The sequence below is a fragment of the Abrus precatorius genome, unplaced genomic scaffold, assembly GCF_003935025.1.
Source record: "Abrus precatorius isolate BTA unplaced genomic scaffold, Abrus_2018 Scaffold5, whole genome shotgun sequence".
Classification (NCBI taxonomy): domain Eukaryota; kingdom Viridiplantae; phylum Streptophyta; class Magnoliopsida; order Fabales; family Fabaceae; genus Abrus; species Abrus precatorius.
Genome location: NW_020874395.1, coordinates 7,272,103 through 7,287,974, shown reverse-complemented (window position 1 = coordinate 7,287,974; position 15,872 = coordinate 7,272,103). Strand labels below are relative to the sequence as shown.

General features: G+C 29.3%; 1 protein-coding gene across 1 annotated transcript; it reads right to left on the bottom strand.

Annotated features, from left to right (window-relative positions):
* Positions 1 to 11,958: 11,958 nt before the first annotated feature.
* LOC113866581 (serine/threonine-protein phosphatase 7 long form homolog) lies at positions 11,959 to 12,777 on the bottom strand. Its single transcript, XM_027501403.1, has 4 exons — positions 12,670 to 12,777; positions 12,492 to 12,585; positions 12,096 to 12,363; positions 11,959 to 12,007 (listed from the first exon to the last, which is right to left on the bottom strand). Exons 1-4 carry the CDS (start codon positions 12,775 to 12,777, stop codon positions 11,959 to 11,961), a joined length of 519 nt encoding a protein of 172 aa, XP_027357204.1.
* Between the last annotated feature and the right edge of the window lie 3,095 nt (positions 12,778 to 15,872).

Below are 15,872 nucleotides of genomic sequence, written 5' to 3'. Positions count from 1 at the left end.
GAAAGCAGAGTACCTTAGTTTAATGTTTGAGTGAAAAGTATGGAAATATAAGATTCTAATTGAGAATCCTTTTGATTGCTTAAGCTCGGTGATATTACTCTTTCTCTCTTTATCTCGGGTTCCTTTTTTGGTATTATGTTTTAAGTTATTATGTTATTCTCTTAACTAGCACTTTGCTTGAGGACAAGCAAACAGATAAGTATGAAAGAATTGATAAGTCTGTAATTAGGTCCTCTTTTACAACTCATTTATTCATATTTGACCTTTATTTTAATTGGATTTTACACTAATTTATTTATTAATTGTGCAGTTTGATATAAAGAGGCCACGAGTAGATTTTTGGTGCATTTTGGGTCCAAATGAATGGGCTTAAAAGCCTCATAGCAATAAGTACGCCCAGTGAAGCATAGGGGTGCTTCGACGTAATGCACGACCGTGCTGCATGATGGTGCACGACTGTGCTTGTTTGCGTTTAGCAATTTTAAAGGAGTTCAGATTCTATAAATAGGAGGAAGAAGGCATCGTGGAGGGATCTTTTGTTGAGCACGGATTTACACATAACCTTCCCTTCGAGATCTCGGATCATTTTCACCCCTCTTGTACGGATCGTTAGCACACTCTTGGCGGGACTTAGAGCTTCAAGTGATCATACTTGAAGATCGAAGATTTATCTCATATTCTAGTTTGCTATATCTCTTCATTATGGATATGTTATTGATTGTTTTAGCGCTTTCTTTCTACATGAGTAACTAAATCCATAGCTAGAGCTATAGGGATTATTGTTTATGAATTTATGGGATTTTGATATTTGAAACTAAATTTGAATTCCGTTTCGTAATTAGAATTTATCTTATTACTTCTCACTCTTAACCCTAATTAATTACATCGTCAAGTGATTGTCACTTAATTAATTAATAGATCTATAGGATAAAACAAGATGAAAAATTAGGTAGACCAAATCAATCTTCTTCTTCTAATTGTTATTGAATTAACAAGTTCATAGGCTCCTTAGGCTTTCTTAAATTGATGTCTTGCATGACCATTGGAGATGTTAATTTAGAGAAAAGAATATTAATATTGCATGACCATTGAATATTAATAGTATTCGTATGAATGATTAATAATCACAAGAAAATCGGATTTAGATCTAAATAGAAAAATAACATAAAGGATTGAATGAGAATACCCATATACCCTAGGTTTTTCTCCGATAAGTGTAACTAAGACGTGTTTTGTGTTTCTTGTTAGACAATAATTCAATAACTTAATTTAAGAACTCTTTATTACTTTTCGATGATAACGTTTGAATGCATGGATATGTCCTTATCTCCATTAAGGAATGTTATCTTTCCAAGAACAGAAAGAATGTTATGCTTTTGAAATTTCAAACTTATAGTTTAATTTGATTTAATTATGCATGTTTAATTTAGACAGAATCTACTCAAAAAAATTCAAAGTTCGATAATGTTCTACCTATTTCCTCCATGATTAACACTTACAATTTTAACGGGATAGAAAATCACCTTTTTCACCCAACAGCACAATTTCTGTTTTATTTTTCCAAATTGGTGTAAAGTTTGAAAATATGAACGGAATTAGTGTAAATTGTATATAAGAATTATAATATATAATATGTGAGATGGTCATGGTTAGCACAATTTTAGAAAAATAATATTTTATAGCAAGTAGTATATTAGAATGAAGCTTTCACCTGCTGCTTCAAATGAAATCTGAATCCTTCAAGTTTTACTTACATGCTAGGTAAAACGTGTTACCTTTTTTTTTTTTTTCAATAATAAAAAAGAATGTTACGCTTTACTCGATTTAAATTTTTATATATTGTTAAATTGTAAGTCAAATGGTAAAACACGACTTAGAAAATTCTTAAAAAATTTAATTAACTCTAACTCGTATTTGGTTGATACCAGTTTGATTTTCTCTATTAAAATATGCAGCAGTTGTATTTCTAATATACAACTTGTTATAAAATATTATTTTTAAGTCATATACATCATATCTGACTCACTTTTTTTTATATCATATCTTTTATATACGACTTACGCTAATTTATTAGTTTTTTTAAAATTTACATCAATTTGGTAAAATACATGGGTAAATTTGGCCAAAATTTATTCGTACGAGTGAGGCTAATGTCCTCTTATTTGTTGCATAACGTAAAATTTGAAGAAAATAATATTTTTCAATAGTAATTAAAGTGTGAGCCGTTGATATTTTTAGATGTAAAATAAATGAATGATTAAGATTTATCAGTAAAACAAATTAAGGACTGCAATAATTCATATGACTATTTTGAGTTTTATAACGTTGATGAAGAGTAAATCGATAAATTGTTGTTTTCTCTCTTTCCTACCTCTATTCCTAACTAGATTTATTATTGTTGCCTTAGTTGAAACTCTGAAACTGGTTGGGTTGGGTAAAACTCAAATTTGTTGATGTTGTCGAGAGATGAGTTGGAGTTTTGTAGCAGGTGAGTTAACTCATGATAGATGTATCAGATTTTTCATAAGTAAAAAATATATTTTATATAAAAAAAAACATTACTTTCTATTCAAAACAAATGGAAAAAGTAGTAAAAATATTTTAATTTAATTCTCCTTAACGTCGTAAACTTTGAAAGAACATAACTTTTAATATAAAAAAGATATTTATGCAAATTATATATTTATTTAATTTCATATAACTTTTTGATATTTATATAACTAAAACACGCAAAAGAAGCTTGGAAAAATTAGATTCCAAAATTTTAATGTTTTTTAAATTTTTTAGTACTTTTTTTTTAATTTTTTTGTGTAAAAGATTTAGTTATACATGAATATTTGATATTGTGAATCATAATTTATAAAAAAAAAATAGATAAAATGAAAATAAAAGAAAAAAATATGCAGAAAACGAAAAAGAAGAGAAGGAGAACTGATTTTTTGTCTTTTATTTTTAATTATTTAATCTTAATTAATAATAGTTCACAATATTTAAAAAAATAAAAAAAATATTTTTATCTTACTGCATATAATAAATGGAAGACATTAATCTCATCTAGGAATATAAACTAAGCTAAACAATTTTAATAAAGAACATAAGCTACATTTGATTGGGAGAGGAGGAGGAAAAGTCACTTTATGAATTAAACAATAGCGTATAACATTATTTTTCATAAATAATAGCGTATAATATTATTTCTTGTATGAAAGTTGATGATAAATTAACATATTTGAAAGAGAAAGGAATATCGAAAAGTACTATAATTTGAGGGGTCAATTCTGATTTGTTTCAAAATTAATTTCAAGCACTCATTTGTTGTGTAACACCCTAAATTTTCTTCATTCTATAAATAATTTTTTAATTATATCAACTTTACTCAATAAAATACAAGTAAAACATAGAGACTCTGGAACTAAAATTTTCTTTAACAAAATTTACCAAAATGAGTTTGATTGGTAAATAATCAAGTAATATAAAAAAAAAATATAAATTTTTTTAGAATATTTAGAATAGTTTTATATGATTTATAAGAGGGTTAAAAAGATTCAAAAATAGAAAATAAACAAAATTACAAAATTTGACCAAAATGACCAAACTATCCCTAAAAACACCTAGAATGGAGGCCCTTTTTGGGTAAGCAAATGAATGAGATAAATTCTAGAATTTTTATGGTAAGTTATTGGACCAAATAGGGTTATGTAAATTCAAGAACCAAGCCAAAAATCTGAGCACAAAATTCAAACCAAATTCCTCAAAAATAGCCCACATATGATGTGGAAAATGGTCCATTTTGTGCCAAAAACTTGCAAAATTTGTAACCTACCCAACCCAATTAAATTTGCACGTTTTCTTGGCTTGAAATAGAAGCCAATTGACCAGTAATTGAAGTATGAAAGAAGCTGGAAGGAAGTAGCCAATAAGATAGAAAGGCAAGTCAAGCAAGTTAAGGTTTCATGATTAAGATTTTGAATAAGTGCAAGACTCAATTTCCATCCAATTTTGAACTTAGGAACCGTGACTACCCAGCCAAATGGGACTAGAAGATACATTCTAAAGTAACTAAAAGAATTAAAAAGCAACCAAGAAGATTTGAGTACAATTGGATAAGGAATCTAAGGACAAGAATCATGATGGAGGGCAATTTTGGCATTAGGAAAGATGTCAATGTGTAGGCTTATGAGAGAAGCTTCAATTGGACCCCAAATTAAATCTCCACACTTGTTACAAGAGGGAGTAACCGTGAGGGGCCAAAGGAGAGAGAGAAAGAGCCAATAAGAGAAGAGCTTGAGTCATCTAAACTTTCAAGAAATGATGAAGGAATATTGACTCAAGTCAATACATTATCCCTTGCCAAATTTCCTCATTAAATCATGACCGAATCCTTCCAAAGAAACTAATAATTGGAGGAATTAAGAGGAAAGAAACTAGACTTAGCAAACCAAAGAACTAGATTCAAATTGGACAAGTACAAAGTCATAAAACATTACATCATCACTTGAAAAATTGCTAACCATGCTTTGAAACTTTGGGAGCAATTTGAACGTAGATGGGAAGCGATAAGGAGACCACCTTGTGTAGCAAAAATACTTGCCTAAAACTCTTCTATTTAGTCACAAGCCACCCATAACAATTCAGCTAAGACAAAATTTTAGAAACCCATTCAAGTAAAGTGCCATTTCACATACGAATAGAGCAACCATGCAAGGGAGAGAGTTTCCAAACTTAACAATCTTTAGCAACCTTCAAACACTTATACAATCAGTGCCACACCTATCTCTTGAACTTCAGCAAGTTGAATCATCCATCAACTTACCATAAAAGTCCTAAAGTAGACAATAAACCCCCACAAAATCCACAAAGCAATCAACTTTCTTGATGGAAGTCTTGATCACGTGGAAGAGGAGATAAAAGGAGGTGGAAGATCAATTTAAAAAGGATTAAAAGAGTTAGAGAAGGAGAGAAAGAGGACTTCCCAAAGATCAAGCCAAGAATCAACCAACAAATCAAGTAAGGGGGAGTACTATTTCATAAATTAAGGAAATACTTTGCTAAATGAATTTTTGAGTCAAAGGGGAGCCTTTAACCCTTTTTGTATGATGAAATTTTTTTGATCTTGGTATACATATGAAAGAAAAATTGATTGGAAAAAGAATACACAAGAAAACAACTAAAATAGCAAAAACAGAAAGTTTTGCAGAAAAACTGAAATTAACTGTAAAACAATATTTTAATGGAATTTTGTTAATGACTTTGTTTGCTATGTGTTATTTTCATGAATCCATGATATATTCATGTGGATTTAGGCTTTGGAATTGATTAGATGGACTTTGGGAATTTTCTACAAAATTGCATATTTTCTGTCATGGATAAATATGAGTTTTCTGTAAAATTTGTTTCTAAGGGTGTATTCTGAAATTTTTCTCTTTGATCTATGTTGTGTGGTTTTATTTGAGGATAATTAAGTAAGATATATGATTTTATCTTTGGTTTGGATTATATTGGAGTTAAAAAGTATTTTTGGGACATTATTGAAGATTTTCATATGAAACTTTAATAAGAAATGGACTAAAATTAGAAAATGACTATGAGGAGGACCTATGGAACCTTGAACATATTTGGAACCTTTGGAATATATGATAAATATGATGAAAACAATTATCTAAGATTAAATTTGAAAGATTAAACCTTAACATGATGATGGACTATGATTTTGGACTAAAATATACCTTAAAAGTGCAAGACACTTGACCACGTGTGGTAGAATCAAGAGAATATTTTAGAACTTGTGGAGACATGGTTCAAGACCCATAAGCTGGTTAGAAACGTTCTGCACTATCAAAGAATTACCAAATAGATTGAAAAAATGACCTTTTTGCAATTAAGATAAAGTAAAAGGACTAAACTACAAATAATGTAACATATGAGAAAACCTTTGCAAAAAATTTTTTTAGTATTTTATTAATGTGTATAATTATATTTTGAAACTTTTCCCACTATTTTTACTTTTTTTGGATTTAAATTGATTTATTTATGATTTTTCTAAGTTTCTACTACATGAAAATAGTATTCTGGGAGCAGTGTGCCTTGATTCAATTTCATTTTAATTTCTCTCTGTGGTGTTATTTTATCTCTATTTTTGTATAGAAATATACCTACTTATGGACCTTTTCTCACTGGTTTCATTTGATTTGGATTTGAATCAAAATAGATATGAATTTTTTGAATATTATGATGTGTGTGAATGATTTCCTGAGAACAGCTCACTATAAGTTCTCTGTCTTAAGTTCCATCCATAATATTATTTTATTTATTTATTTTTACAAAATTAGACTTCATAAGTAAAATATTCACTCTAAGTTTGCATAAATTGAGGTTAAATTTAAATACTTATGATTTTCTCAATATGCTATTGTATTAGAGTAACGTTTTGTGCATGTTACTGAGAAACCTATTTTCATTTTAAAATTTATAAGTGGGGTTATTTTATTATTTTTTTATGAAAAAAGAGACTATAATAGAGATATTCTCACTGATTTGATGAGTTTTGGACTTAAAAGAAAATAGTTATGACTTTTCTATTTGACTGATTCTGAGAAGTATGGTACTAAGAGTGACAGAGAATGTTTAGGACTTGTTCTGAAATCTGGAAGCCATAAATTTTTAATTATATTTTTATAGGAAACTAGTTAACCAAAGTGAAATAATTCCACTGATTTCATGAATTTTGATGATGAATTGAATAACTTATGAGTTTTCCAATATGTTGTTGTTAAATTGTACTATTCTGTGACATGAACTGAGAAACTAAAGCACGAATTGATGTCTAGGAATAGTTTTATTTTGGAAGTATTTTTACATAAAAATAGACATGTTAATGAGAATAATCTCACTGGTCTCATGTGTTTTGGATGAGAATTGAATTTATTATGAATTTTACAATATGCTGGCTATTTAGTGAAATGATCTGAGAACAGCAGAGGTAAACTGAAACTTAATTAATTCTTTGAAAGCTTTTGTATTTTGACTGTAATTTTATATTATAGTAGACATTTAAAGGAAGAAAACCTTGGTGATTTCATGATGTTTGGGCTTGTATCGAATTAGTTATGAATTTTACAACTTAGTTCATGAAATCTGGAAAAATTTTATTGTTAGCCATGTCCATGTAATTGATTGTTCTCTTGAAATAGAGATGTTATAATGTGTGTAACGTCCCGAATTTTGGTAATATTAATTATTATTATTATTCTTATATATATATATATATATATATTCATATGTGTGTTGATTTATTTGAAAATGATGTTTTATGTATATTAATTACATGGATATGTGTATGTATGACTGGTTGGGCTGAAATGGGCGAAGTGCCTAAGTGCAGAGCGAGATACTAGACTGTTCTCGCTGCAGCGAGAAGATTCTTGCTGTAGCGAGAAGGCCCTAGAAGGAAGGACCAGAATTGTCGCCTTCTCGCTGTAGTGAGAGACGTCTCGTTGTAGCGACAAAGCGACAGTTTGGAGTGCATTTCTGGATGCAGTCTCACTGTAGCGATATTCTGCAAAAACTATAGTGCAGTTTTCTCTGGGTTTTTTCACTGCAACGAGGTCCCTTCGCTGCAGCAATAATATCTCGTTGTAGCGAGAGTGTCGCGACTAGAAAATGATTTAAAAGGGGCTAGGGTTCGGGGAGAGTAATTTCTCCCTCTCCCTTCGAAATCCCTTCGATTCTCTCACTTCTAAACCCTATTCCATCGATTAATTGCCTACAAAGCCATTTGAAAGCAAGATTGGAGCTCAGATTTGTGTGGGAAACGCTTGGAGGTGAGTTTTAAACGGTTAGGGTTTTCATTTTTCCTTCCCTTTCTCTGTTCTTGGTAATTTTCGGGGTTGGCTGAAAGCCATGTGGGGAGCATTTCTGTGGTTGAGTTTGGGCGTGAGTCTTCAATCCAAGGTAAGGGAGGATTCTACCCTACTCCTTTATGTGTGATTTGCTGAATATTGTGTTATGGATGAGTTAGTGGATAGAATATTGCTGAGATATGTGATGTGGGCACTTGTGTCGTTTATACATGTGTGTATATCTGAATGAACATTGTGAAAATGTGGGCCCGAAGGCCGTGTAATATGAATGAAAATAGGCTAGGAGCCGTGTGTCTTGAATGAATTGTGGGCTATGTGCTAGCGTAAGTATGCATGGGTTCATGAATTGTGCTTATGGATGTGATAATGTTTCCTGTGCTTGTATTTATTTAATGTATTGGAAATGTGCTGGAGGTGAGACTCTATGCTTAATTGTATGTTTTTGTAGTGTAGAGTACTCACCCTTACATTCATTTTTCAGGTAATCAAGACATCAGTACTGGACTCAGTGAAAGGGGTGAATGAAACTGTTATAGGACTAGGATTTTAATTTAAAACTAATGTATTTGAATGGGTCCTGTAGTAGTGACTTGATAGAAATTATAACTCCTTTCCTTATTTTAAAATATTTGATGAAACCAAGGATTGACAACCTTATTTGAAATAAAATTTATTTTATTCCAAATTTGCGAAATTATGATTTATTGAAATTAAACATAAGGTGTTACAATGTGTCTGTTAGACAATTAATGGTTATGATATTATTTGTGTTTGTGATTATGAAAGAGGTTGAATACGCCACGGTACAGGCGAGGAGCAAATAGTGTTGGTCTTACCATAGGGGATAGGAGAGTGCCTAAGACTTACAAGAGACCAAGTCTAGCTAACTTGTGTCGTAGGCAGTGGGAACTTTGCTAGCCTATCCTGATAGACACTAGAGCATACCAAGATTGGTTTGAGTGTGGGCTGCTGGTAATGATCATAAAATGAGAATTGTGCACTTATGTTTTATCTCCGAAAAAGGGAGAAGATATACCTATGACACTAGCCGAGTTGCAGACACGAAACTCTCAATCTCAACCTGAAAACAAAATGTTGGATAATTAATTAATTACTCTATGGAGAATGCACGGACAAAAGACATTGAATGATTGTTGCTTGATGCTTGAATGTTGTTTTGTTCATTTAAGCACAAGTATGGGGATGCCTGATATCGTTGATGCCTAAATGATGTTCTGTTCATTTAAGCATATGTATTGCCTTGTATTATTGTTTATGAAGGTTTGTACTCACCCCTCTTCTTTATTTTGTGTCTTTTGACAATGTTATAGATATAAAATGACTCTCCTCTAGATGGACCAAAGGAGTAGGTGATGAGCTAACTAGGGAGTAGCTTAAGATTGTTGCAACTAATTACATGTTTAGTGATTTGTTTTTAAGGGTCACTATGTAGACCTTCGGTTCTTTTATGATGTAATTAATTGAATGACAAGAAGAAATTTAGAAGGTTTGTAACCTATTGAACACTATAATATTAGGCCAATGTATGATATTAGTGCTTTTGTGTAAAAGAGTTAGTTGATGCTTTAGACATAATTGACTCTTATATATGTTATGGAAAAAAAAAAAAAACTTGGGTATTTTCCTAAGAAGTATCAGAAAATGGAGACTGAACTATTGGAAGTAGGGACGTTTTAGTCGGTAAGGCTATAAATGAACCAAAGATATCTTTAAACGGTAAAAGCAAAAACCTTATAAAAAGAATAACAGTAACACAAATTTTTTATCAAGAAAATAAATATATTTAAGCAATCAACTTGAAAAACCCCATGATCTAAACCTTATAATAATATATGTGTTGTATTTTTAATAAATATGAGATATTTTAATACTCTCATTAGCGGCTTTTTTGCCTGCGTAGGTTTAAAGGAAAAACAATTTCTCCATATAAGGTTGTTTTGTAACAAATACTGTGTCTAGGGTGATATAAAAGTGTCGTAAAATGTTCTGGCGATACAATGTAAAGTGTTGGCCATGAAACTACTGACACTAAGTCTAATTATTGCTACGTGGCATATGCGTCGGCTCGTTGTACTTCAACACATGTGTGTCAATTTTCTTTTTGGCAACACTTGTGTATCGGCCGATAGAATGCCGACACTTGCGCTGTGTCGATTGCTTTGATGCTGACACTTCTCTCGTTCACCTCTTTACCCTTTGGAAAAAATAAAAAACAATCTTTTATCTAGTAGTTTTTATCCAATTAAAATGCATATATATAGGTGGATGAGTGTGTATTAGTTGCAAAAAATTTTGAAGAAGCTGTCGAGTATAGAAGAAACTGAAGGTTAGAATGTTATTAATTTATAATTTTAATTTTTTAATTATCACAATTAAGTTTGAATTAATAATTTTAATATTATTATGAATTAATGAAATTAAAAATATTTGTAGTAATTAATTAAATTATTTAATGTTAATATAATATTATTAAAAATATAAATATAAATATTTTTTTATTTTAATATTTTTGTAATATTTTTTGTTACTATTTGTTTAGGTATACTTTTGTAATATTTTTTGCTGTATTTTTTAATTTGATATGCAAGATGATTGAAATTGTGGTTATTTTATATTGGAATGGAAGAGTGTATGAAGGAAACGAGGGTATCATATTTGAAGGAAATAAGAAGATGATTAAAATAGAATGTGGAATTAATTTTGAGATGCTGAAAAAAATACATACAAAATTGAGATTGTGCAATAGTAATGTAATTTCTAGACTGATTTCACGAATTTTAGTTGATGCAAGGAGTGAAAACTACACAATTTTAGATATAGGTGATGATGAAGACATTGACTGTATGATAAGTGCTTGTCAAGAACGACATCAAAGAAATGTAGTTGAGTTATATGTGGATATTGCGGTTAGTGAAACTTCTCAGGTAAGTGAAACTTCGTTATGTTTGTCACTCTCAATTGTTAATGCTAGTGACAATGAAGAAGAGTAGGCAATTGGAGGAAGTAATGTATAATATTTATTTAAATTATATGATGTTTAAAATTTTATAATTTATTAATAAATATTTGTTGCTGCATCTACAGATGAAGAAGATGAGTATGATGATGACTATGAAGATGAAGGAGAAATTCCTTTAGATAGTTCTTTTGATACTAATTTGGATGATGGTTTTGATTCAATGATGAATATTCCAAACACTGAAAGAAATAACGATATGCAAAGACAATTTACAGGTACAATTTTATATAATACAATAATTGTAAAATATTTTTAACTAACATTAGTTGAGTTTAATACAAATTCTATAATACCCTTTTGGAACATAAGTTCACACTACACTGCTATTAATTGGGAACATCTTGATCAAGAATTAGATTTTTCTGAGTTGCATTCGTCACAATCATTGATACAAGGAGATGCATTATATGTTGGACAACTCTTTAACTCTAAAGAGGAGGTAAAAATGGCGATAAAATATTATGCAATGAAGAAACATAAAACATTTTTTGTGGTTGAGTCAAAAGCATCAACTTATTTTATCAAGTGTGTGAATCATAATTCCGGGTGTCTTTGGAAAGTAAGAGCATTACTATCCAAAAATTCAAATAAGTGAAAAATTACGAGATGGGTTGATATGCATACCTGTGTAAATACTATAATTTCTCAAGACCACAAAAAGTTATATTCAAATTTATTTATTCATGCATTCTTGGTACGTGAAACTCAATTGAGATTATTTTTGTTTGTCTATTTAAAATTATTTTGAAATGATCATTAGCTGAGAATTGTTTAATTTTATTGACAGGTATGGTAAAAGAAGAACCTTCAGTTCCCGTTTCATTAATCCAAGAAATAATAAGTGGACAATTTGGGTATTCAATTTCATACAAAAAAGCATGGAAAGCAAAGTAAAAAGCAATTGTGACAATATTTGGTGATTGGGATGAATCTTATGCAACATTGCCAAGATGGTTAGAATACATGCAATTACATGTTCCAAGGTCAATTTACAAAATTGAGACCAATGATTATGTGAGAGGTAACGTAATGGATAATAGATTCAGAATCCTTCATCAATTATTTTGGTCGTTTAGGCAATGTTGTGAAGCCTTCAAGTTTGGTAAGCCTATAAAAACATAAATATTAGTATGACTGTTTGTAATAAAATACTGTTGTGTAAATATTTAATGAAAAAATGAACATTATAGGCATACCATGCGCCATAAGGAAGATCATTCTGTGTGTAAGGGGGATCACCTGGAGCTAGAAATGGAAACCTATCCCACACCCACATCATCACAAGTGGAGTCAATCCTCCAACACCAGACCGATCAATATTTATAGACATGCATAACTCTCTGTATAGGAATGCTAACGCTGCAGCTCCCCAACTATATTGCCCAGTTATCTTCAAATCCTCAAGTAAGGGAAGGTACCTAACCGGGACCCTGCTACTAGAATGATCAGCTAACATAAATCTACCTATAAGTATCAAAATATAAGCTCTAGCAAAGCGAGTTAGCTAAATGGGATTTTGGTTGTGCAACCCAACATGGGAAAAATGTTCATCCAACCAAGTAAGTTTCAAGTTGCCCCCATAAATGTAGAACTCGGTGGTCTAATTCCCAACAAATCTTCAACGATTTGTGCCCTGTCACCTCCTGTAGGGGCAATAACTGGTCTTCCATCAATACGAAGACCCATCTGAATAGAAATGTCTTAAAGAGTAATAGTACACTCTCTAAGAGGCATGTGAAACGTATGGGTCTCTGGCTTCCATCTTTCTACCAAAGCTATAATCAATTGGCGGTCAATAGAAATACTAGCCAATTGTGCTACTCCAGCAAATCTTGCTACTGTCAAATGAGGAATAATCTCTATTAGAACTCCTTCCATGCCAGCATATATGAAATGACCTCTCCTTACTCTCAATATTGGGTGTTCACGGTCATCGCAAATATGCTCTAAAACATGAATAGACTAATAGCGCAGTAATAAATTATCTTTGGGGCCGAGATTTAACACCCTACTATGAGACGAAGATGATGCCATCTAAAATCTATTTAAACAAGTAAACTATAAACTTTAAATTTACAATATAAGCAACAAAATTTAATAAAAACAATTTCATTTCAGTATTAAACAATTTGTACCTTAAAATAGACTATATCAATTATTATATTAACAAAAAAATTCTTTTACTAAATTTACCTACAATTAGTAAATTTACAACATAAGTTTCAATAATAGCTTACAACAAAAATGATATTTTCAAAATATCATTATAGAAAATTTAACCTCTAAATTCTTACTAATGTATTTAAATTGTTTTTTTCTCACTTAAATTAACACATAAATTTATTATTATTAATTAAAATCATATAAATAACTACAAACTTTTTTAAAATATTTAAATCTCTAAATTACTAATTATCTAATTTTTTTATTTTCAGTCATTTATATTTTAAAATAACATTTTTAATTTTATTTAACTTAAAATTTTATATACTTATCTTTTTTTTCACTTAATTCCTTATTCTTTTACTCTAAAATTGTTTCTCCTTTAATCCATGCGGGCAAAAACGCCCTCATTAGCAGAGTTAAACATTTAAGATTAAATCAATTCTGATGCTATACTAAAATATAGAACTTAACTTATTCTAAGAAAATTATTAAAACTTGATAAAAAAAAACATCTTAATTATTTTTCTAACCAAAATATGAGATATCTTATTATGGTATGTCTCTCACTGATATTTTATTTTATTTTCTACAACTTTAAGTGTTAGCTAGTAATTAATTTTTAACATCTTAAGTTATTTAAAAATAATAAAACAAAGTTATTATCATGTCCTTATAAAATAAATAAACTGCAAAGCTATTATTTCGACATACCATAATGCAAACATCATTATATATGAATTCCAATTGGATACCCGACAAAAAGGGCTTGTGAGGTTAGAGGGTGATATTTTCTTTATCCAATTTTCACATCAATTAATTGGAGAATACTGATTCGTTTTGGTGAAAAAAGTGGGAGAACTGTTACTATTGTCACTGTGATTTACCTCAAATAATGAGTAGTTCAAGTCATGAGGCATGTTACAAATATGAACAATGCCTTTTTTATTGAACTCGATGTTAAATTATGATAACTATCCAAGTAGTCTAAGTTGGATTCATATTAAAAGTTTATGAAGTTAAAATATGATGCTCACTAAGTTGTGTATCACTTTTTCTGGAAAGTGTTGGGTGAAGCACTCTTGTTTGGTTGTTCTCTTTTCCTATGCTATGCAGCTTCATGCGTTAATAAATAATTAACATTTTAGTTTTTAAAAACATTACCTCTTTTGATTTTAGTTAGATAAAAACTTTCTTTAATTATAGTCTATATATTGAAAAAAAAAAACACGTGATTTTAGTTCTTAAGGATTAAAATTACCTATATTTTTTTTATAGTTTTAAAGGTTAAAATCAAATAATTTTTTATAAAAAATTAAATCAAAAGATATAATATTTCTATAGACTAAAATGTTATTTTAACTTAGTTGCTTTTTAGAGCCATTTGTCATGTCTAACGCTAATCATGGATATAATATTTAGATTGTCAAGAAATTGATTTGGATAAGTTAAAAAATTGCCAAAACTTAATTAACATTATTATAATTTAGTGTTGAAAATCAGTTTGAACTCGTTATTGTATAAAAAATTTCTTTTTTTATTGGGTGGTTATAAAATATTTTTCGAATAAATAAAGATTCATATATAATATTTATATATAATTTTTTAATTATTTATTACATGTTTTTGCTTTAATGTAAGATGTCTAATATGATTATTTTATATAATTTAAAATTTATGTTAAGTTTTTAAAGTTATTTATATTAATTTATTATTGAATATGATACATAATATTAATATATATTTTATTAAATTTAATTACATTCTTTTCTTCCGATATAGATTATGAGTGACAAGTCTTTAATTTTTTTTTCAAAAAAATTAAGTCTCTTTATTTTTGTACAAATTTAATATCTCAATCTACCTTAAATTTTTATTTTTTCTTTTTTTATTTCAAATCTTTAAAAATTAAATTAATTAAGTTGTTTTTATCCTGAAAACTAACTTATTAAAATTTTAATTTTTTTCAAAATCATAAAATTTTTCCTCTTCAAACTTAGATATATTCATTAATATATGCTACCAACAAACTAGCAAGGGGGATGAATTGTTTATGCGTATATCAATCTTATGATACTTTCTCTATGATGTTAAGCCTTCTTAGAGATTTTAATAAGATCTTAAGTCGGTTAGAAGTTCATGATTTTTTTTTAACACATAGAGCACTAAAATTTCTATGTTGGTCTCTAATTGCAATTTGTTAGATATTAATCCCATCAATAATAAGTATACTTGGATTATTAGGAGACAAAAATGTCACATTAAAGCTAAGAAACCTAATAAAACCTTGAAGGACCAATCTCAATTAACTTGGTTTTTAAAAGCCTTTGTAAAAAAATTGTGTCAGTTTTTTACTTAAATCATTATCTTCTCCTTCATTGGTGTAAGGTGAAAACAGGTAAAAAGAAAAAAAAATATTATTCCAAGCAACATGAACAACCCATAAAAATTTTGATAAAAATTGTAAATGATACTTAACATAAAGACAGTCATAGAGTAATTGAAGGTTTCAGTGTTGTTTATCAATATGTTATTATGTTCATCATGTAGTAATTAAGATACTCAATGTTGTTCCTTTGTCATCACATTTATTTGTTTTTTATGTATGATGAAACTATTTATATACATGCATAAGCTTGTAAATATGGTACTTGACTCCCAATGCAGGTTTCTAGAAGAGACCAAAGTATTTCTCATTTTGTGTGCCAATGACATCTTGCTACTTTGCAAAGCTTTCAACACACAAATGAAACTAATAATTATTACATTAAATGATTGATCTTTGTGCAACATTTGACATGAAAGTGAAC

Excerpts from the sequence above, each read along its gene's own strand:
- LOC113866581 (XM_027501403.1), bottom strand. The coding sequence starts at position 12,777 with ATGGAAGGAGTTCTAATAGAGATTATTCCTCATTTGACAGTAGCAAGA. Across the intron at positions 12,586-12,669 it reads GCCAATTGATTATAGCTTTG|ATGGGTCTTCGTATTGATGG; the intron begins GTAGAAAGATGG and ends ATTTCTATTCAG. Across the intron at positions 12,008-12,095 it reads GATCTTCCTTATGGCGCATG|GCTTACCAAACTTGAAGGCT; the intron begins GTATGCCTATAA and ends ATGTTTTTATAG.